This window comes from Schistocerca americana, chromosome X (genome assembly GCF_021461395.2).
Source record: "Schistocerca americana isolate TAMUIC-IGC-003095 chromosome X, iqSchAmer2.1, whole genome shotgun sequence".
Lineage (NCBI taxonomy): Eukaryota > Metazoa > Arthropoda > Insecta > Orthoptera > Acrididae > Schistocerca > Schistocerca americana.
The window spans coordinates 606,273,883-606,298,814 of NC_060130.1; the positions used below are offsets into that span (position 1 = coordinate 606,273,883).

Genomic DNA, 24,932 nt, shown 5'->3' on the forward strand with positions numbered 1-24,932 from the left:
AGATCCATGGCTTTGAGGGATTTGCACCATCCAAACCCTACCATCAGCTCTTACCAACTGAAATCAGAACTCATCTCATCAGGCCATTTTTTTCCAGTCATCTATGGTCCAATACATATAGTCACAAGACCAGGAGAGGTGCTGTAGGCAATGTCATGCTGTTAGCAAAGGCATTTGATCGGTCATTCTCTGCCATAGCCTGTTAACACCAGCTTTTGCCACACTGTCCTAACAGATATGTTTGTTGTACATCCCACATTGAATTTTGCAGGTATTTCTTGCAGTGTTGGTTGTCCGTTAGTACTGACAACTGTACACAAATGCCGCTGCTCTCGGTCATTAGGTGGAGGTCAGCAGCCATTATGTTGTCCGTGGTGACAGATAATGCCTAAAACCTAGTAGTCTCAGCACACTCTTGATGCAGTGGATCTCAGAAATTGAATTCCCTAATTATTTCTGAAATAAAAGGTTCCATGGTTCTAGCTACAACTACCATTCCTCGTTCAAAGTCTGTTAATTCTCGTCGTCTGGTTAGAATCCCATCAGAAACCTTTCCACATGAATCACCTGAGTACAAATGTCTACCAATGCACTGCCTTTTTGTATCTCATGTACACAATACTACCGCCTTCTGTAGATGTGCATCTCTCTACCCAATGACTTGTCACCTTAGTGTATGCATATATGTTCCATATCTCCTGCTGAACCACTGGATTGATTTCAACCAAACTTGATACACATATCCCTTACTGTCTGGAAATCATCACTGTGGGAATAAGAAACAGCTTCTTATCAACGGGATGGGGATGAAAAAGCAGCATAACCCACAATGCATGAACACATATACTTTAGTCATACATTATTTGAGGGTGAGAGAAATTAATGTCTTGCAACAAACTTTACAAATAATTTCATTCCTTTATGAAACTTTTTCTCGCTGGTGACCCCCACAAAATGATGAAAGCAAAAAGTTTATTGCTTACTACATTTTCGTTTTGCATCTAGTGAAACTGCTGGATGAAGCATGAAGTTTTAATGTATTACTTCTTTACTACTAATTGTATTCATGACACATTTTTCAGGCAGTATTTCCATATGCAACTGAATGTGCCAGAAAACTGTCATTGTACAACACATAGTTCAGGAGAGATAATGTCATAGACACTGAGATGCATGAAAAATTGCGACATCCAGCAAGTTATTGACATTTATTACATTGTTGCTAGCAACTCTATTCACAATACATTTCGGGGACAATATCAGCATATGTCACTGAATGTATGTACAAACATATATCATTGTACAACACACAGTTCAGGAGATATGACATCATAAACATTGAGCCAGAGATGGACTGAGAGTGGGCAGAAGAGGAAAGGGCAGAGTAAGGATAGAGGAGGAGATGAACAGAGAGAAGGGGAGGAAGAGGAGGACAGAGAGTGGGGGTGGAGGAGCTGGACAGACAGAGGGGGTGGAGGAAATGGGCAGAGAGGGAGTGAAGGAGGAGATGGGCAGAGATAAAACAAAGGAGGAGATGGACTAATAGATGATTCTGATAAATAAATACCATGCAAGACACTCAGCTGGTTGTCAATATTAAAACTGAAATCTACATGGATATACATTTATTTCTGTGAACACTTTCATACAGTTGGATAATTTCTACTTTTATATGAAGCTGCAAGAATTTATTACAAATGTAATATGAAATCTCTCATAAAATCAGGCCTTTGAGAACTGCAATAGATGTAATTCTCTTAATTTCTTATCTACCAACAGCAGTATTATTGACAAAATAATTCATCGTATTTAGCATCCACACTACACTCACAAAATATATCACGTGAAACAGAATCACTTATAAAAATTGAAATAAAACAAAAATATAGCAAAAAAATGATGAGAGGTGTTAATAAAATACCGTCACAACAATAATTATTTAGAAAAAGATACCAAGGTATTAGAATAAATTTTGATTTTATTCATAGCTGTGTGGTATTTGGAACTTAAAATGTAGGCTCATCTACTCACTACGCAAAAGGAAAAGAGAAAAAGAACAAAGAGAATAAGAAAAAAGTGGTGGATTTTATTGTGAGAAGTTGATCCTAAATTTTAACTTTCATTTTGGAATAAATAACTGAGTTTAATATTTTGTAGCATAAAGTATGACATATCACATAAAAAACAACTAATCTCTTTGACATTTGGAGATCGTTTGTGATGTTCATCTATTGCCAACATATATGTAATTAACTGTGCAGCTGACACAATGGCCATTTATTGAGTATCCAATGATCATCATTTAGAGTCACAATTTTTCAAATATTGTAAGGTACAGCAAGAGGCTGCTTCAGCTTAAGTATGCAAATTCTGATATTAATATGGGCACTCTTGTCAGTCCTAGCAGTAGTCAATCTATTCATATCATAACCAAGGTGTGAACTGTGTCTGGAAGTTTACAATCAGAATCAGAAGTTTACTGTCTTATAACATACAAGTTAAACTATACTGAATTCTACTTTTAGTGTATTTTGATTCTGTACAGTCTAATAGTATGCCATTTGACACTATACACTACATGATAAATGAATCATCATTAAAAACTTTCTTTGTGGATTTACATATTTCAGTTCCTTTTGCTGTATCCTGCTTGAATAACTATAGGCTACCAACTCAGCTATTGTTATCATTCAAGACTTTTTCTACTGAGTAAGAGCACTTTTGGGCTATCATGTTGTACAGTTTTCTCTTCAGTAAAGTACCCTTGATCTTATTTATATTTTTAACTTTTAATTTGTTACATATCTTCATTCCCATGTACTATGGAGTTTGGCAAAGAACCATAAGTAGCATGGAGTTCTCTTTTTTCCTGGTATTGTACATATGCAGGAGATTATTTAATAAAAATAAATCAAGAGCATTGTGAGCAGAAAGAACTTTATTAACTTCTCATGGTTGGGATTCACAGTCATATAATATTTCTTGCTTGTACATCTGTGACAACAGCCACATATCTACTATTTGTCTCAATAGCTGGAAGTATACTATGTTCATTGGGGCAACTTTGCTAAAGACAGTAACTGAAGACAAACTTATCTTATTGACACAGGTAAGAAAAGCAGACAGTCAGCTCTAAAAAGGAATAGGTGACACATGAACTTAATATACATACAGAGAATACAATCATAAAGAAGACAGTGTAAGAATAGCTGTGTGTGCAGAACATTCATCACAGCTGTTGTTTCCAACACATAGGAATCAGAAGTTAAATATGAATAATAAACCCCTTAACAGTGCAGTGACGATAACTATTCCATTCTGTTCTATTCTATTGTAACATTTGGTTCATCTCTGAAGGAAATGCTATTCATAGAACATTTCTGTAGTGTAAATCGATTCCTCAAAAAGCATAATAATCTATTCTGATTTTTTAATTGTATGTAATATACAAAATTCAGTCAAAATAATTTTAATGTTTGTGATATATTGTTATTTTAAAAATAAATCTTCATTATTTCTGCCTAAATTAATAAGTGATTGGTCTGTTTTCACATGTCCTTTCCATATTTTCAGGTGGAATTAAAAAGCAGTGTGCAGAGTCTAGAGGATCCTGTGACAGAAGGTGGAAGTAATTTCAGTGTTGGACAAAGACAGCTGATATGCTTAGCTCGAGCAATACTCAGGAACAACAAAATCATAGTGCTGGATGAAGCAACTGCTAATGTTGATCTTGAGTAAGAATGATGTTACTATACTCAGTGTGAAGGAAATCACACGAATTAAAACTCTGTATCCCTATTTTTCTTGTATGAATGACTGAATGTCCTAACCTTTTTGGGTTATTCACAGTTGGCTTTCATAATAAAGCAGGATCATCTATCCCACTAGTAGTCATTATCTTCCCTATGGCTTAGGTTCTTCATGCCAATTTTTATATCTGTCAGCCAACTAGTTTGAGGTCTTCTTCTCCCTCTCATATTTGTAGCTATAGAAAGGAACTTCTTCATTTCATGGTCATCAGATAATCATGTTGGTGATGGATGACTTTAAAAAATACCTCATTTGTTACTTCTCCCACCCTAATTTTCTTTCCAGACCTCACTATCCTGGTCTTACATCCATTTTGCAGATTCTGCTTTACAGGCATTTACACATCTCACAGAAGCACTTAAGCGTATGCTACTTGTTCCAAGCACAGTTATGTTGGCTTTAGTTTATAGATCCTCTGATGTTACTGATCCTTGATACTTAAAAATTTGTTTTTAATTCATGGATCAGGCTTGATATCTGTGATTTTTGTGACATTGGGGCTGTAGTTGCACATCATGAACTTGGTTCATGTTGTAATGATATGCAAGTTTTATGTTTCAAGCGTCTTCCACAATTCTTCAAGGTTCTCTTGAATTTCCCACCTGTTATCAGATATAATGGGTACATTATCACTGTACAAAGGATTCCTTGGTGTAGGTTTCTGTATCTTTGTGGCTAGGTAATGCATTACAATATCAAGCATGCGGGGTGCAGTCATCTACATGCTCTGGCTCACCTCGACACCAATGACACCTGTCGCATGGGTTCTGAGGTGATCCTCAGTTCATACCTGTGGCTGGCAGAGGTGGTGAAGACTGCTGGTCTCGTGTGTGAGGTGCAAGCAGAGCTCACAATTTTCGGCGTCATTCCCAGAGTTGATCAGGGTCCTTTGATTCGGAGCCTAGTGGAGGGACTCAACCACAGGCTTCATTGACTATGTGACAGTCATGGCTACAGATTTTTAGACCTGTGTTATTGTGTGGGGATTTGTAGGACTCACCTTGATAGGTCAGGAGTGCACTACACAAAAAGGAAGCAGCTAGACGGGTAGCAGAGTAGTTTTGGGGTGTACATGGTTTTTTTTTATGCTAAGCAGTAGTTTGTGGTGCTCTGATGAACCCTCGCCAGTCAGTATGCAGCAAGGGAAGTCAAACACCATTCAGAATAAAGACACTTCAACTGTCACAATTTTATCAGTAAACTGTCAAAGTATTTATAGTAAAATTACTGAATTTGCTGCCCTCCAGAAAAGTTCTCGAATGCAAATTATTCTTGGGACTGAGTGCTGGCTGAAACCTGAAGTGTAAAGCTCTGAGATATTTGGCGAGTCATGGAATGTATATTGAAAAGACAGAATAGAGGCCATAGGAAGGAGAGTGTTCATTGCACTTGATAAACATATTGTCTCTATTGAGGTCAAAGTTGAGTGTGACTGTTAAGTCATCTGGTTACATATAGCAGGCGTAAGTGAAACCAAATTAATTGTTGTATGTTTTTGCTGGCCACCCAATTCTGCTGTGACAGTTCTAGAGTCATTCAAAGAAAGTCTATGGTCAATAGCGCATGATACCCTGATCATGCAATACTAGTTGGAGGCATCTTTACCTTCTGAGTATAGACTGGGATGTTTATGGATTCATTGCAGGTGATACAGAAAGGCAGTCATGTGCAATACTTTCTAACACATTTTCTGCAAATTGTTTTGAACAGCTAACTCAGCAGCCCACATACAGTGGAAGTATCTTAGACCTTGTAGCTTCAAATAGGCCAGACCTTATCAACAATGTCAATATAGAAATGGGGATTAGGGATCAAGATTTCATTATAGAAACTATAATTACAAAAATTAATAAATCAGTCAAAAAAGCTAGGAGAGTGTTTCAGCTGGATAGAGCAGATAAGCATTTATTAACATCTCACTTAGACAATGAATTAACATCACTTAGTTCCAGTAAGATTTACGTAGAGAAATTATGGGCAGAGTTCAAGCAGATTGTAAATTGTGGTGTGGAGTGAGTGGATAAAGGGGCATAAAGACCCACCATGGATTAATCAAGAAATTTGGCAGATACGAGGAAGCAGAGGCTGTTGCATTCTCAGTTCAAAAGAGAATGCCTAAATGATGACAAGTGATAGTTAGTAAAGATTCATGCATCTGTGAAAAGATCTATGCACAAAGCATACAACAACTACCAACATCATGCCTTAGCGAAAGATGTGTCAGAGAACCCGAGAAAATGCTGGTCCTATGCAAAATTGCTAAGTGGTTCTAAGGCTTCCATTCAGTCCCTCGTTGATGAGTCTAGTGTGGCAGTTGAAGATAGCTAAACAAAAGCGAAAGTTTTAAATTTCATATTCAAGACATCTTTCAACCAGGGAAATCACAGAAACATACTGTCATTTGACCATCAGATGGACTCCCGTATGGATGACATAGTAATAAGCATCCCTGGCATACAGAAACAACTGAAAGATTTGAAGGCAAATAAATCACCATGTCCAGATGGAATCCCAGTTTGGTTTTACAAAGAGTACTCTACAACATTGGCCCTCTACCTGGCCTGCATGTATTGTGAATCTCTCACCCAGTGCAAAGACCTAAGTGACTGGAAAAAACATAGGTATCTGCAGTATATAAGAAGGGTAAAAGAATGGACCGCAAAATTACAGACCAATATTCCTAACTTCTGTTTATTGCAGAATCCTTGAACATATTGTCAGTATGAATGTAATAAATTTTCTTGAGATAGAGAAGCTTTTATCCATGAATCAGCATGGTTTTAGAAAGCATTGCTCATGCGAAACTCAGCTTGCCCCTTTCTCATAGGATCTACTGACAAGGGAACCTCCCCATCGCACCCCCCTCAGACTTAGTTATAAGTTGGCACAGTGGATAGGCCTTGAAAAACTGAACACAGATCAGTCGAGAAAACAGGAAGAAGTTGTGTGGAACCATGAAAAAAATAAGCAAAATATACAAACTGAGTAGTCCATGCTCAACATATATAATATTAAGGATAGTGCTACCGTAGTAACGCTGTGGTTCTGTGGTTAGCGTGAGCAGCTGTGGAACCAGAGGTCTTTGGTTCGAATCTTCCACCGAGTGAAAATTTTAATTTTTTATTTTCAGACAATTATCAAAGTTCAGGCACACACACACACAATCAACTTCGCTCTCCAAAATTCCAGGACATGTTCAGATTTGCTTGGACATATGCAGGATTTGACGGTCTACACACGGAAAAATTTGAAAACATTAAAAACATATGTTTTGACAGAGCACAGGGAAAACTGTGCGACTGTTGCAGTCATTTGTTGCAGTTTATGTGACAAACTCTTATGTTTTCATCACCTTTTTGGGAGTGATTATCACACCCACAAGGAAACCTAAATCGGGCAAGGTAGAAGAATCTTTTTACGCATTCGCCAAGTGTACAAGTTGGGTGGGTCGACAACATATTCCTGTCATGTGACGCACATGCCGTCACCAGTGTCGTATAGAATATATCAGACGTGTTTTCCTGTGGAGGAATCGGTTGACCTATGACCTTGCGAACAAATGTTTTCGGTTCCCTTTGGAGAGGCACGTCCTTTCGTCTACTAGTCGCATGGTTTTGCGGTGCGGTCGCAAAACACAGACACTAAACTTATTACAGTGAACAAAGATGTCAATGAACGAATGGACAGATCATAACTGCGAAAATAAAGAAATTAAAATTTTCACTCGAGGGAGGACTTGAACCAAGGATCTCGCGTTCCACTGCTGCTCACGCTGACCACGGGACCATGGCGCCCCTGATCTCATATTCTCCTTGATGTTGCATATGTTGCACATAGACTACTCAGTTTGTATATTTTGCTTATTTTTTTCATAGTTCCACACAACTTTTTCCTGTTTTCTTGATTGATCTGTGTTCAGTTTTTCAAGGCCTATCCACTGTGCCAACTTATAACTAAATCTGAGGGGGGTGCGATGGGGAGGTTCCCTTGTGAGAACTAAAAATGAAAGGCAACAGCCAGATTCCATATTTCTAGATTTCTGGAAAGCATTTGGCATGGTGCCCCATTGCAGGCTGTTAACGAAGGTTTATATGGAATAAGGTTTATATGGATTAAGGTTTATATGGAATAAGCTCACACACATGTGAGTGGCTCAAAGACTTCTTAAGTAATAGATGTTGTTGTAGAGAACGAGTGTTCATCAAAGACAAGGGTATCACCAAGAGAGCCCCACAGTAGTGAGATAGGACCACTGTTGTTCTCTGTATATGTAAATGATTTGTTGGACAGGGTGGGCACCAATCTGCGGTAGCTTCCTAATGATGCTGTGGTGTACAGCACTGAGTGACTGTATGAAAATACACTCCTGGAAATTGAAATAAGAACACCATGAATTCATTGTCCCAGGAAGGGGAAACTTTATTGACACATTCCTGGGGTCAGATACATCACATGATCACACTGACAGAACCACAGGCACATAGACACAGGCAACAGAGCATACACAATGTCGGCACTAGTACAGTGTATATCCACCTTTCGCAGCAATGCAGGCTGCTATTCTCCCATGGAGACGATCGTAGAGATGCTGGATGTAGTCCTGTGGAACGGCTTGCCATGCCATTTCCACCTGGCGCCTCAGTTGGACCAGCGTTTGTGCTGGACGTGCAGACCGCGTGAGACGACGCTTCATCCAGTCCCAAACATGCTCAATGGGGGACAGATCCGGAGATCTTGCTGGCCAGGGTAGTTGACTTACACCTTCTAGAGCACGTTGGGTGGCACGGGATACATGCGGACATGCATTGTCCTGTTGGAACAGCAAGTTCCCTTGCCAGTCTAGGAATGGTAGAACGATGGGTTCGATGATGGTTTGGATGTACCGTGCACTATTCAGTGTCCCCTCGACGATCACCAGTGGTGTACGGCCAGTGTAGGAGATCGCTCCCCACACCATGATGCCGGGTGTTGGCCCTGTGTGCCTCGGTCGTATGCAGTCCTGATTGTGGCGCTCACCTGCATGCCGCCAAACACGCATACGACCATCATTGGCACCAAGGCAGAAGCGACTCTCATCGCTGAAGACGACACGTCTCCATTCGTCCCTCCATTCACGCCTGTCGCGACACATACTGGAGGCGGGCTGCACGATGTTGGGGCATGAGCGGAAGACGGCCTAACGGTGTGCGGGACCGTAGCCCAGCTTCATGGAGACGGTTGCGAATGGTCCTCGCCGATACCCCAGGAGCAACAGTGTCCCTAATTTGCTGGGAAGTGGTGGTGCGGTCCCCTACGGCACTGCGTAGGATCCTACGGTCTTGGCGTGCATCCGTGCGTCGCTGCGGTCCGGTCCCAGGTCGACGGGCACGTGCACCTTCTGCCGACCACTGGCGACAACATCGATGTACTGTGGAGACCTCACGCCCCACGTGTTGAGCAATTTGGTGGTACGTCCACCCGGCCTCCCGCATGCCCACTATACGCCCTCGCTCAAAGTCCGTCAACTGCACATACGGTTCACGTCCACGCTGTCACGGCATGCTACCAGTGTTAAAGACTGCGATGGAGCTCCGTATGCCACGGCAAACTGGCTGACACTGACGGCGGCGGTGCACAAATGCTGCACAGCTAGCGCCATTCGACGGCCAACACTGCGGTTCCTGGTGTGTCCGCTGTGCCGTGCGTGTGATCATTGCTTGTACAGCCCTCTCGCAGTGTCCGGAGCAAGTATGGTGGGTCTGACACACCGGTGTCAATGTGTTCTTTTTTCCATTTCCAGGAGTGTACATGTGTGGATGGATATGTGTGTGTGTGCGAGTGTGAGTGTATACCCGTCCTTTTTACCCCCTAAGGTAAGTCTTTCTGCTCCTGGGATTGGAATGACTCCCTACCCTCTCCCTTAAAACCCACATCCTTTTGTCTTTCCCTCTCCTTCCCTCTTTCCTGATGAGGCAACAGTTTGTTGCGAAAGCTTGAATTTTGTGTGTATATTTGTGTTTGTTTGTGTGTCTTTCGACCTGCCAGCGCTTTCGTTTGGTAAGTCACATCATCTTTGTTTTTTGAAAAATACAAGATGACGTAGACAAAATTTTGAGTTGGTGTGATAAATGGCAGCTAGCTCTAAATGTGGAAAAATGTAAGTTAATGTGGATGACTATGAAGAACAAAACTGTAATGTTTGGATACAGCATTAGTAGTGTCCTCCTTGACACAGTCAAGTCTTTCAAATATCTGGGCATATCGTTGCAAAGTGACACGAAGTGGAACGAACATGTGGAACTGTAGTAGATAAGGCAAATAGTCAACTTCCGTTTATTGGGAGAATTTTAGGAAAGGAGACCACATATAGGACACTGGTGTGGTCTATTCTTGAGTACTGCTGGAGTGTTTGGGATTCATACCAGGTCATATTGAGGGAAGACATTGAAGCAATTCAGATGTGGGCAGCTAGTTTTGTTAGCAGTTCGTTGGAACAACACGTAAGTGTTATGGAGATGCCTCTGGAACTCAAATGGGAATCCCTGGAGGAAAGGCAATGTTCTTTTTGAGAAACACTGTTGAGAAAATGTAGAGAACCAACATTTGAAGTTGATTGCCAAACGATTCAGCTGCCACCAACATACATTGCGCTTAAGGACCATGAAGATAAATATGAGAAATTATCAGTCAAATGGAGGCCTATAGATAGTTGTTTTTCCCTTGCTCTATTTGTGAGAGGAGCAGGAAAGGAAATGACAAGTAGTGGCATAGGGTTACCTCTGCCATGTACTGTACAGTGGCTTACAGAGTATCTATGTAGATGTATATGTAGAAACAATAGGGACTCGGATGCTTCTCTAATGGACACCTAAATTAACATGAAAGCTTTTTAATACACGTGCAGGACTTTTGACACAAGTTTGGACATGGTTTTACATGTCCATGATAAGTTGTGTGTAGTACCTGGAGACATATTATTCACATAGAGCTTGCCATTGTATTGTTTGTGGTACTAGTTCAAAACCTTTTCTTGGTATACAAAAACCAACCAAAGATTTTGCATGGTTCAAATGGCTCTGAGCACTATGGGACTTAACATCAATGGTCATCAGTCCCCTAGAACTTAGAACTACTTAAACCTAACTAACCTAAGGACATCACACAACACCCAGTCATCACGAGGCAGAGAAAATCCCTGACCCCGCCGGGAATCGAACCCGGGAACACGGGATTTTGCATGTTTTCTTGAGATTTTTAGGTCACTAGCCTCTCTCTCTCTCTCTCTCTCTCTCTCTCTCTCTCTCTCTCTCTCCCTCCCACACACACACACACACACACACACACACACACACACACACACACACACACACACACACAGTAGTGCCCCAGCTTCATATGGGTAGTTCTGAGCATCTTCTTTCCTTCAAACAAATATCTGAAACTATCATGCTGACCGTGCTGCACTGAACACATTTTGCTCCTTGTCAGTACATCAGATGAAGCAGGTTGACTGGGGCCATACTGTGCCAAGCAGAGCAGAGTCCTACACATCACTAAATGGCAATGCCATCATTTTAACAGTGGTGATGTTCATCATAGTTCAGCCAATTTACACAAAATATTTATAAATTGTATACCTTACTCATGAGTCAGTGTATCTATTAAAGAAAACTTTATCAAAATTCCTTCAGTAGTTCCAGAGATTAGCTTCAGCATAGAGACAGAACCACAACAAAAGCATAAGTCATCTGTTGTGGTTTTGTCTCTGTGTTGAAGCTAATCTATATACATAGTCTCTATTCATGGGTGTATTACTTATAGAGATAACAGCATCAACTTTGCTTTTTCAAATGGTAATTTCCGCTGCTCATATTATATCTCTAAAAAGAGACAACTTCAATGGCATTTCAGTCTTCTGAATCAGATTCATAGTTGTGGAGTCATTAAAATATTTAGAACTTAGAGTTACCTGTTTTGAACAGGAAAACAATTGCTGTCTTATGGATAAGTTCACATTATCATGCAGAACTATCACATCAGGCTGGGGCACTCCAGATAGGTGCAGCTAAGAGTGTAGTGGAGAAAAGTTTCATCTAAAACTGGTACTAATCATACGTGGCTACATGTGTTCAGACCAACACACCATTCAAAAGGCAAAGGACATGGCATATAAGGATGATTGGCCAATTAACTTCAGTAACAGTTATGATTTTTATTAATTGATGAAAAGCCTTTCCAGCTGCTAATAAGAACTTTATTAAGTCCAAAATCAGTTTTGGCCTCCATATCAGGCCATTTTCAGAGCCACATGAAAATGGCCTGATATGGAGGCTGAACCCAGTCATGGATGTATTTAAGATCTTATTAGCAACGGGAGTGGCTTTTAAGTGTAATGTGTAAAAGTGTTGAACTGAGAGACAATCACTGAGAAGTATCCTGCCAATCATAAAGGTTACTGCTAGTTTTCTTGTTGGCTATAGCTATTTAGTGTCTTTATTTGAGACACAGTTTTATATAAATAAGACTGTTTTGAATGGACAATAAGGGAATCTCTAACACTGTTTTAATAGTGATTTCTATAGATAATTAAAGTGTGGTCTGGAATGTACACACAGTGAGAATATAAAAATACAACACCCTGTGTTGCAGTCAGTGGCGCCTCATGAGAATACATTCTGGGAGTTCACAAATTTTTAGATGCAGATAAATTCGAGAGTGTGAAATTAATAACATCTGCTGTATAACAGTTATGCTTATCAACAAATTTATACAAGTACAGGCACTGCCTATAATTATAACAATAATGAAATTAATAATAATAATAGTAATAACAATGGTAATAAGATGCATAACTTATCTGACAAAAGAAAGAATTTTTTTGTGGAATTTTGTTGTTTTGTAAATAATTAATTGCAGTTCAGGGCAATTACAGAATAATGTGTAAACTTTCGCAACTCTCCATTTCACATTTTTGTGTAAGTGGGAGTTTTCATGCTTTTCCATTTTTTGGACAAATGTACAAAACCTCTAAGAAATGTACTAGTTCACGAATTTACTTCTGGACTGAATATCAGATATCCTTACGCTGCACCCACACAACAACTTGTGCTAATTGTACACTTCATAGTTAAATGTTTGCTTGTAGTCATTTTTATTTGATTTCATCACTCTCTCAATCAAAGCATCTGTTCTCAGAGGCCATAGTTTCTTTGTGGCTAACTTTTGCCAGTAATTTACTTTTCTCTTTCCAGAATGAGATTTTCACTCTGCAGTGGAGTGTACACTGAAATGAAATTTCCTGGCAGATTAAAGCTGCATGCTGGACTGAGACTTGAACTCAGAACCTTCACCTATTGTGGGCAACTGCTCTACCAACTGAGCTACCCAAGCACAACTCATGATCCATTCTCACAGCTTTAGCATTTAAAATGAATTCAATGTAGTTCATGTTTACACTGCACACAAAAGCCAATTCCCACACAGTAAACAACTAACTCCAAACACAAAGTGCCATTTGTGGAAATGATTAAACTTAAGTAGTAATGTCTACCAACAAAGGTCACTTGACTAGAATACAAATAGGGCACTGAGATCCATAAGGGCGTCAAGTAAGCCGCCATCAATCCCAAATTTAAGTGAATATCAGAGAAAATAGTGATACAGCTTTTTGTGAATTTTCATATATGCAATGTGGGCATATAGCACAGATAAACCTGACTCACCATAAGATCAAACAGCTTTCAGAAGCATGAATAAGTGCTACAGTCTCACAATTGATGGTGATATGCTTTAAGCCCTTACAGTTCTGGATTACTGTATGATGGAATTCATAACTTAATCATTCAGAAACCCACAAAACAGGTTTACTGTGAGTACAACTTTAACGAATATGGATGTCCAATCTAATTTTATTACAGTATATAGTGAGTGAATTGGCATATCTGAGGAGTGTGCTATCATCTAGCAGGATTTATGCCAAGTGAACGGGGATCAAAGTCTGCTGCAGTGTGCTACCACCTGGTGGCACTAACATAAACTCCTAGTCGAGCAGCAAGGACTAGCTGTGCACATCATAAATCTTGCATGTTGTTTATCAATTCCCTATGTATTTGGCCCATAAGGCAATTACATCATGCAAGTTGTGCATGCGCAAAACCTCCTTAAAATGTGCACAACAGAAGGTGTGCTCAGGACCCTGTTAACAAGTTTCACAGAGGCTAGAGGAGCAGTAGCATGGTATATTTAAGTGCCGTATCTTTCAAATTGCACCATCTATGTTACATTCAACAGAATTCAAAGAAAAATAACCACTAAATCTGCAAAGTGTCGAAAGTTATGGTGTTTACTCACTCTTGTGCTCTTACACAGCAGCTGCTACTGGTAGCAGTCACATTTTGCTCTAACTACAAAAGCATTTAGTGACACATATTGAGTTGTGGCACAACACAATGTGGTGTGGCATGACTCAAGCAATGATGTGTGGGCAGTGTGGACTACTGGCACGTGGCACACACATCGAAGCAACACAGACCCAGTGGCAGCTACTGGCAGCAACAGTGGTGCAGCATGGTATAGCCTCCTGACATTGAACTCTGACCCTCAGCAACAGTGTCAGTGGGTCAGACAGCATGCTGGGTGGCAGTAGGCAGCCACCAGGGCAGTAGGTGGGCCACAGCTGCATGTCATCAGTGAGTTGGTATAGGCCCACAAAGTGTGGCACATGTGGCTACAGCATGTGGGCTGTGTGGCGGCAAACAGCATTCCCCATGGCACAGACAGTTTGCCCGGTGGACCAGGCAGGCAGCATGGCTAACAAGCTAACAGCCATGCAGTGACAAATGGGCAACATCTGTGGGCAGCACTCAGATGACAGGATGATGCCTCTGGGTGGCGACATACCATGATGGCCCTAGACAGCACAACCTAGTGCTTGACAAGGCTGTGGAAGCAGCACAGGCTCAACAAGATTTGCATTTCATGTGTGTGTGGCAACTTGGTGTTGGAGTCGCAAACAGTAATGTTGCACAGTGACAGGAAGGTTTCAGGGAGTGCCAAATCATTGTCATGACAGTTAAATGGGGCAGGCTAATGTTGTGGCTCTGTGAACTTGTGGCTGTGCTGCCTGGTGGGTGGACAGGCAGTGAGCTGGACTCTGCACCAGGTGTGTTCCAATGTGCCAAATCAGAGTACCCCAGACAACATGGCAAGGCACAGCTGCTGCTCCCTGCCCATCTGGATTAACGATGGCAGCTCTTTATAACTTGCCACACTGTCTTGAATGTGAACCAAACTTTTGTGGTCCCTCTTCAGACTGAATGGTGGGTAACTCAAACTTCTGACATCAAATATGCAAGCATAAAATAAGAGGGAGGTGTCAGAAGGGAGGTGACTTGAAATTAAAGTGTTAAATTAGTTGGAACTTTAGTGTCTTCTGAAATTATGGTGGACAGAATGTCTCACCTTGGCTGTGAGTGAAGGCCAACTCTCAGTCTAGTTGTGATATGAATAATATAAAAGGAAGGGGGCGAGTGAGAGGAGGCAGTTCACATTCATGTGACTAGTGGCTGGTACCAGTAAATGGGGCCTGGGACAGACTGTGGGAGGCATTCACTCTGACTAAAAGCCAAAGTGTCTATGCTGCAACCTGCCCTGCAAGATGCTCCAGCATCTACAAATTTGACTCATCTCCCATGTCACCTATTGGTCGTCTGGATAGAGCATGTAGCTAGTTTTGTCAGCAAGCAGAAATGGTGGCATGATGTTAAATTACTGACTGGCATGATACTGATGCTTACATTTTGCACTAGGCACATGTACTACTGTGAGAGCTCACATTGTGGAAATGTTTCAAAGGTATAGCTGGTACCTTTGAAATAAATGTCTTTTAAGAGGTTCCCTAAAACAATCCCAACTGGCTGACATCCTGTACAATTTATTTGTTTTCTTTTTTTACAGTTGCACAGTTAATTTTGTATCTGTCATTACTTTTGTTTGTTTTTCTGATGCTGAACAGTGACAGAGGCAAGTCTATGAATGCTATTCACTAGGAAAGTTCAGTGTCACTATCTTGGCCATAGGATTACCCCATAAGGTCAGTCAAGGGAAATACTTTACGTGTTGTGTGCCTGTACTATCATCAATTGTTCTTGATAATGCTCTCTATCATTGTGTTGTTGCTGACAAGACACTGTCCATAAGGAAAGTGGAAGGAGATAACTGATTAGCTTCAGTGTCGCAACATTGAAGTAAGTGATGATCTTAAAAAGTTGGAGCTTATAGAACTAATACTTCTTCATAAACCACAGTTCCCTGGATATGAAATTGACAAGCTACCAAAACATATGGGCATAAAGTCATTAGTCTGTCACCTAATCACTGCCATTTCAACCCAATAGAACTAGTGTGGTCCCAAACTGAAGGTCACATTGTCAGCAATAATTTTAAAAACTGCAGTCAAACCACTGGATAATGAAGCTGTTACGAAAGTTGTCTCTGAAGTCTGGAAAAAATTCTTCAGTCATATATCATGAATCATGGAAAATTAATGGATGAATGACGCTATTTCAAAAAATTCAGTGCATGATATGATCATTTTGTTACATAGCAACATTGACAGTGACAGCTCAGGCAGGTGGGACAGGGAAGAGAGTAATGTCGCTAGAGTTTTTCTATTCCCATCACATAACAGATGTACAGATGGATTCAGCTGAATGTCTGGAGTGTGCAGTTTAAGTGTCTGGATGGCCTGATTATATTATTGTAATGACATGATTATTTTGAATATCAGCCAGCTACACAGCCCTTTAAATGGTTTTCATTTTATAAATCACTCACAATGAGCCCATTTTGGCATACTGCCATCATCAGGTGCTCTTGTGTGTAATATTGTTGCTGCCATGTCCTGTCTTTTTGTAGAACTGTTAGTTTCTCCTCAGATGTACGCTGGAGACATCTATCTGACTTTAGTCAATTTTTATGTATGCTATTTTTCTCTTGACAGTTTGGATGACAGTGGATCAGTGATATTACATGTCATCCAAGCTGCCAAGAGAAAAACAGCATACATAAAAGCCGACTAAAGTTAGATATATGTCTCCAGCATACATCTAAGGAGAAGCTCATAATTCTACAAAAAGACAGTTCATGGAAGCAATGCTATTACGTGCACGAGAACCTGATCATGGCAGTATGCCAAAATGTGCTCATTGTGAGTGATTTATAAAATGAAAATCATTTAAAGAGTAGTGTAGCTGGCTGATATTCATAATAATCATGTCATTAGAAGACATGTTTTGCACTGCAGGCATCAAGGAACAAAAGTTATAATACTGTAAGTTTTGAGTAGTAACAGGTAGGGGCTATTATCTGCAACTAAGGTTGCATGAAGGTCATCCCAGGATTCAGTCTTTATTACACTAAATAAATCTCACTCACTGTTTGCACTATAATTATTGCAATACTGAGGTAGTGTCTTTTATATTGTTAATCATCTTTCTTCCAAACCAAAAAGATAAGTTTCTTAACAATGATTAACAAACACAATCTGTTTTTTTATGTTAAGTATAACTATAATGCCTTGTCAGAAAACATGGTAACAGGTTAATTATAAACCTAATGAAGCCAAACAGTCGACAGCTAAGTAGTTGTCACACAAGCACAGCATGATGAGTGATATTTGATTCAAATTATCTTGTATTAAAGGTTTCTGGCAGAAGTATCATTTTGAGTAGATGGAAATACGATTTACTAATTAAGATTTTGTTTCCTTCATTTATTCATTCAGTAATAAAAATGTTTACTGCATGTCAAAAACTCAGTAGCATTACCAAGAAATGTCTTTTATTAAGCTATCGTTATATTGTCTTAATAATTTTCTGCAGTAAATAAAACAAAAATGAAAACTTAGTGCAGCTCTCCCAAAACACACTGATGCCAGTTCCATCTTTGTACATTGAATAATTTGTGAGCTTCGGCAATTTGAATGAAATGTAAAATATGCATGTGTTTCATGTGTGATTTGGCAACTCTCCTCCAAACCCCTATGTGCTTCTGTCAAAGTGTGTATCCTAAAGCAATTTTTAACAGGCAATAGTCGTTATTGCATCAAGGAATAAAGTTTACAAAGAGATCTCATTTATCAATGACTACTCATATAGTAAAGACATCTTACATAGACAGCAGCAGTTAAGGTCTTCACTCCTGCATATCAGACTTCATCAATGCAGACAATTCTATTTGAAGACATAATTCAATACTTGACTAGAAGAAGGGATCACTTGGTAGGACATATTCTGAGGCATCAAGTGATCACCAATTTAGTATTGGAGGGCAGCGTGGAGGGTAAAAATCATAGAGGGAGACCAAGAGATGAATATACTAAACAGATTCAGAAGGATGTAGGTTGCAGTAGGTACTGGGGGATGAAGAAGCTTGCACAGGATAGAGTAGCATGGAGAGCTGCATCAAACCAGTCTCTGGACTGAAGACCACAACAATACAATAACATGTATAACAATATTTGTTGCAAATGTAGGTGCTGACAATATGTTGAATATTACATTCTTTTTAGTACCAGTAACTCAAATACAAAATCTGTTAACCCTTAATTTATTATAAACTTCCATTATCATCCAAGAACATTAACTAGAGTACAGGAAAGTAATCCTGAAAAATAACAAAAACAAATATATAGCCTATTCAATAAAATTTTTCTGGGTTTGTGACAGCATTGTTAATATATACATTGGCAATGTGGTCACAAACCCAGAAAATTTTTATTGAATGTGACAATGACTGTAGAAGCCTATGTTTATAAATGTGTAACACATTTAAGTTTCTTGACCTTTATTTTTTAAATTCCTTGAATGTTGCAGGACAGATGCACTGATCCAAAAAACCATGAGAAGAAAGTTTGACAGCTGCACTGTTCTAATTATAGCTCACAGACTTCACACAGTGATAGATGCAGATAGAATACTAGTCATGGATGCAGGAAGACTTATGGTGAGTGTCATATGTATCATTCATACTTGTTTTGTGGATAGATTTATGCTTAGAATTAAACAAATGTGACTACTGTAATTATATATTTAGTTAATAAAATACATATTAAATCTGGTAATATAAATTATTTGGAGTTCTGGAGACATTTAGGCTTTAGTTTAAGGAATTCAAATTTAGGAATTGTGGAAGTTTTCTATCATGTTGTGAATTGGAAGAACTGTGAACAGATATTTTGATTGTGGTGTTACTTTATTTTACTACATTATCCACAGGATATGTATATGTATATAGTAACTGGTCAAGATATGATAAGATAATTACTGCTATTATATCTTCACATACATACCAAAATGTCAGTTACTTACATCTGCACTTCAGTATTCCTTCTTTTGTTGCACATTTGCGCATCAACGCACTTATGAAGTATCTTTTGTGCTTCATATTTCTTTTCTCGATACAAAAACTATTCTTGTTTAAGATAATTTTCAGCACTAATACCAAGCCCGCTCAGGTAGCAGCATGGTGTAATGTTCTGCATCCCACGTGGGAAGGTGAGCTGGTCCCTGGTACGAATCTGCCTGGCAGATAAGTGCCGAGGTCTGGTGTGCCAGCCAGCCTGTGGATGGTTTTTAAGGAGGTTTTCCATCTGCCTCGGTGAATGTGGGCTGGTTCCTCTTATTCTGCCTCAGCTACACTATGTTGGCAATTGATGTACAACACTGTCTCCACATATGCATACACCATAATTACTCTACTATGCAAACATTTGGGACTGCTGTAACCTGTTGTGGGTTTGTGAACCACTCAGGGCTATGATGGAGATGAAGCCTGTCCGTCGTTTCTAGGTCCGCGGTTCAATACACACAAAATACACAAACTAATACCAAGCAAAGTGGTACATACTGGACTGGTTCTAATCCATGTCCAGCCATCCAGATTAAGGCTTTCTGTGATTTCCCAAAACCACACCAGGCAAATGCTCCTATTATTTCTTTGAAAGGGTACTGTCAATTTCTATACCCACACTTGAAGCAGTCTGAGCTTGTGCTTTGTTGCTAATGACCTTGATGTTGATCAGACATTAAATCCCAGTCTTCCTTCCTTTCTGCCTTCAGTACCAATAGTAACACTAAATTTTCAGTCTTTGTAACAGTTTTTTGCCACTCTAATTTAGCAGTGAGAGAGCCTATTTTTAGATTATGTGAAATTGATGTGTTGTTTCTTTCTTCTTGCGTTATGTACATGGGCATTTTTACTGTCCACAAGGAACATATAATATTTTACTCTTTCGAAGATATGTGATGCAGAAATACAAGAAAATGAGAATTAATAAATCAAAAGTCTTAAAACTTAGCTCTGTAGTTGTGCATGACTCATTGCTGTACACTGAGAGAACTGACTCTGTCATGTTGCTTGTATAATTCTTTAGTATCCCCACCAGTGGAATTCGAGATTGATGTAGCTGATCTGGCATGTGTATCACAGCGGAATGGTGCAGAATGCTGCAAAGGAGGGTGTGCGCAAGATGATGCATAGATGGAGTCCCTGACGTAGGTGTTTATCTGCTGAACTGGTTGTTCTTACATGAGAATCAACTACTTAGAACCTGGCCTCCACCTTGTGCTGTGCTCTGTTTCCTGTGTGCTTAGTTACTCAATTAATCATGCTGATTGCATTGTATTTGTTCTGTGATCCTCTCTGGGCGCTGTTAGGACTTTCTGCTCCCCCATGGATTACTCATACATCAAGTTTTGTTCCCTGTTACTGGGTTCAGCTCCCTGGGCTTGTAGTCAAGTGACTGTCAGCTAGAATAGTAATGTTTCTTGCTAAGAATGATGGTATCATGGAGTTTTCATGCCTGTGCAGATACAAAAGTGGCGATGAGGATGGGATTATGCTTGCTATACTTTTCTTTTTCACAGTGTTAATTTGTGGCCACCATGGGCCCAGCATTTTTGTAATACTGGCAGAAACAGTTGCACCTACAGGAGCAGCATCAAGTGCTGCAATAGGAGCTTCTCAAAAGGAAGCAGAATTGCTGTGTATAGAGGTCACTGTGGCAGCAAGCCAGGTGTTTGCAGAGATGCCTTCCTCTCAGCTGCCCCAATGCTGTTCAACGGCTTCTATGAATCTTCAGAGCATTACCTGTGTCATTTCTTGCTGCACTGCCAAGTGAGGCATGCCGCTGATCCAGTTGATAGGGCTGCCTTCTTATTGTCCAGCAGTGTAGGGTTGTATGAAATTGTGCAGAATTCCAAGCCCTGTACTGAGTCTTTGAGGAACTTTGTCAGCTGTTCACACAGTATTTTGGTTTTCAAACCAATGTGATGGTGCCATGGCTACAGTTTAACCAGTACTACAAGCACCCCACAAGCAACCTGCAAGGTCTATCACTCAAGTGTCAGTTCGAGTGTCCCCAGTGTGCTACCCCATATACAGGTTGGGGCATTGGTGTTGTCCTACCCTTCTTTAGCCCAAGTTTCTAAGCTCCACTCATTATAAGAATGTAGAAAGACAACTTACATTGCTAGTAATTAATTCACCATTACCATAAAATATTCTTGGGTTGCAGTGTTTTCCTGTTTATGGTTTCCAGATAATTGACAAAGTACATTCAGTCGCTCAAGCGGTCTTTCTGCTCTGCTCCCTGCTTTGCTTCCTTTATGCAAGGTAAACGACTAATCCTGGCTGCTGATGTGTCCTGATATGGTATTGGCACAGTTCTGATGCATTGGAACCCAGATGGAACTAAGTGGCCCATTGTTTACACATCAAACACACTTTCTGCAGCACAACATAACTATTCACAGGTGGAAAAAGATTCCCTGGCTGTCATTTTCAACATAACAAAATTTCATATTTTTTTGTATCGAGCAAAGTTCCTACTCATTACTGTCCACAGTCCCCTGGTTTCCTTATTCAGCCCTTGCTCTAAGCTACAGAGGAAGGCCCTCTTTTTCAGTACTTATCATTATATCATTTTTTGCTGGTCCACCACTCATCACGCTATTGTAGATGGTCTATCGTGGTTGTCAGTAGGACCTGATCCAGAGTTTGATCAATAGGAGGCTCTAGTTTTCACATTGTACAGTACCTTGCAGCAGACATTGCTGGATTTTCCTTTGACATCACAGAAGGTTGTGGTGACCACAGCCACCCACTTATTTTTCTGGAAAATTGTTTCAGCAGTCCAGAGGGGGTGGCCTGAGTGCAGTCTTTCAGGAACAGATTCAGTGTAGTGCACATTTTTTCTTCTGTTAGGTGAGGTTGACATTGTCCAGGGCATCCTCGTGCTGGCCACAAATGAGGAGAACTGTCAAGTGGTCATTCCTCTTGTATTGCATCTTTACATACTCCAGTTACTGCATGCATTCCGCTGGAGTATGTCCCGTATGAAGGCTTTGATGTGGCATCACATACACTCCTAGCGATCGATTGTAATACTGAACATAATGGGTGAGGACATGTGAGCTGTGCAGAGAACCAGGCTGTGCTGATGATGCATTGGTTTTCCTCTGAGCAGTTCTGGAGCACCTTTGTGACAGGTTTCATATTGACTTTGTGGGCCCTTTTTTGGGAAGCATACTGCTGTTGGAGCTTGATGCATTCTCAGGTTTCCTGTGTGGGCCAAAATATCATCCACACTGTCAACTGCAGCTATTTGTGCATTGTTGGTCATTTTTGCTGTCTAGGGTTCTCCCTGAACCCTCACCCTGACAACAGTTGGCAGTTCATGTCATGAGAATTTGCAGATTTTTGCACTCAAAATATTATCCAGTGTCTGACTACTTCCCCATTTGGCCCAGCTTCCTACTCATGCTGGTAGACTAACCATTGTATTTCCATCTACTCAAAATGATACCTCTGCCAGAAACCTCTAATACAAGATAATTTGAATCAAATATCACTCATCATGCTGTGCTTGTGTGACAAATACTTAGCTGTTGACTGTTTGTCAATCTTCTGCTCTCTGGGAGATGCAGCTGCATCAGTGTTGTCTCCTTCAGTAGTCATTCTACCACCAGGAAACCTTGCAAGCTCTACGGTTTTCCACTAGAGGTCACAGCATGAAACATGTCAATTTTCACCCATATATGGCCTTTTCAGGGGGTGAGGGATTTAATATACTCACACAGAGATACTGAGATGGATACAGATGAGCTGGCATGGGTATTGAAGCAGAAGAATGCACAGCGCTGTCTCAGAAGGCGTGCATGATGCGATGCATGGGCAGAGCTGCTGACCCAGGTGGACCCAGGTGTTTACGTCCTGGTGGCAATAGGCCTAGCCCAGCAGAGGGACATAAACTACTTCAGACTTGGCCTTTGCCATGCTGTTTTCCAGGTAGTTCAAACAGTGCAACCATTGGTTGATATTGTCAGGTGTTCTTATGATGCCAGTTTGCATTCCTTTGTAAAAAGTCATTTGAAATTTCACCATACAGCAATGGCTGCATTCAGGTGATATTATCTTAATAGACTGTGTTTACAAAAGGCATTTTGCAGTGTACTTTGACTCCAACAGCATTTTCCATTCTAACACCATTTGTTGATTAACATTTACCACAGTGAAAGGAGATGGCATACATCTGGATGGTTCAATCATTTCTTAAACGCTATACCAGTTTCCATCATTTCTCTTGAGTTCCATAATCCAACATTTTTTATCACACTCCAAGTATGAATGGCTACACAAGGGAATGTAATTTTGATCTTCTTCAGGCTTTTAATTTGACTGAGAGTTACATAATGAATGAAGCTGAAGACTGCAAAATTTAATTTTTATTTTGACCACTAGCAGAGGCACAATTTATACAAAGCTATTCCAGGTCCTCACAAAGGGCATGAGTGGTGAAGTGAAAAAGGAATGACCTCACATCATTTGCACCATTTTCTGCAATGCATTCAGGATAAACACACACACACACACACACACACACACACACACACACACACACACACACACACACAAAACAAACAACAACAACAACAAAAATGCGTCAAGCAAGAACTGTCATCACTTAGAGTAAACATCAGTGGTTACTATATTTGGCACAGATACATTTCTTTGCAAAGTTTATGCAGGTATCCACCTTGTTTTGCCTTTCTTTACCTCCAGTTTATTGAGGGGAGAGATTTCATCAGAATTCTGTTTCTCTGCCCTCTCATAGCCAGATGAGTCACCATTGAGCCGCTCGCTTCTTTCCCCTGAAAAACTGACTTACCTTGTTCTTTCCCCTTACAGCAAAATTTAGAATGCTAATATCTCTGGACTCATTTGTTCTTTTTTTAAGTTTTAGCCTCTCAACAGATACATATGATCAGTCTGAATCAACCTGTAGCAACAACTCAGTTTTGAAGTAAAAAAAAAAAAAAATACTTACACTTACCTGGTTTTCCACCTGACACCTCATATGTTGCAGATCTCTTTAGTTTCTTACTGAGTGAGATACTTGCATTTTTTCACAGGCATTTACAGTTTATTTAAATTTTCATATGGAATTTGGCTATCATTTTCCTTAATTTTTGTGTTCTTGATAAATAAGCGAAACAAACAACTTCTAGTACAAGTCCTTAATTAATATCATATTTCATCAGTCTAATTTCTTACTTACATATATTTCAGTTATATCATATGTCTCCCCACCATTGTTATTTGCTCTCATACAGTTTCATGCAACAGGTACTATATTTTTATTATGTGAATTTGCCCATCTAGTTCTGTGCTTTTCTATGTTGACATAATGAGGGTAGGCTTTTTGAGAAATGTGGTTTAGTAGTTTATAATTCACCCTTGGCACATTTTTGAAACTTCTTTCAGTTTCTTATGTTCTTCCTCATTTCCTTTATGCAGACTGTCACAACCACAAACAGCTTTAGTCTGACCTAAAAATAAGTCAGCCACTAATTATGAATAGACCTACTTGTTCACAGTTCTTTTTCTCATTTGTGAACTGTAAATATCTTTGTGATTAGTGCTTTCATAACTTTTCTTAACAATTTTTTCAGTGTAAGTCTCTCAGTGCTCAAATGTGATTAGCATGTTTTGGTTTCAGAACCTGTGATTCACCTCAATAAATGTTATGGTTGCATTCCACTAACACAGATACTATCAGTTTGAACAAATTCTGATATAGTTTT

General features: G+C 40.0%; 1 protein-coding gene across 2 annotated transcripts in view; it reads left to right on the forward strand.

The window, feature by feature from the left end:
• LOC124555103 (ATP-binding cassette sub-family C member 4-like) overlaps nucleotides 1–24,932 on the forward strand; it is a 264,506-nt gene that overhangs the window by 224,948 nt on the left and 14,626 nt on the right. For both annotated transcript variants that reach the window (XM_047128901.1, XM_047128902.1), the window contains exons 22-23: nucleotides 3,574–3,734; nucleotides 18,663–18,792. In XM_047128901.1, coding sequence (XP_046984857.1) covers nucleotides 3,574–3,734; nucleotides 18,663–18,792 — 291 coding nt within the window. The remainder of the gene's footprint in view (nucleotides 1–3,573; nucleotides 3,735–18,662; nucleotides 18,793–24,932) is intronic.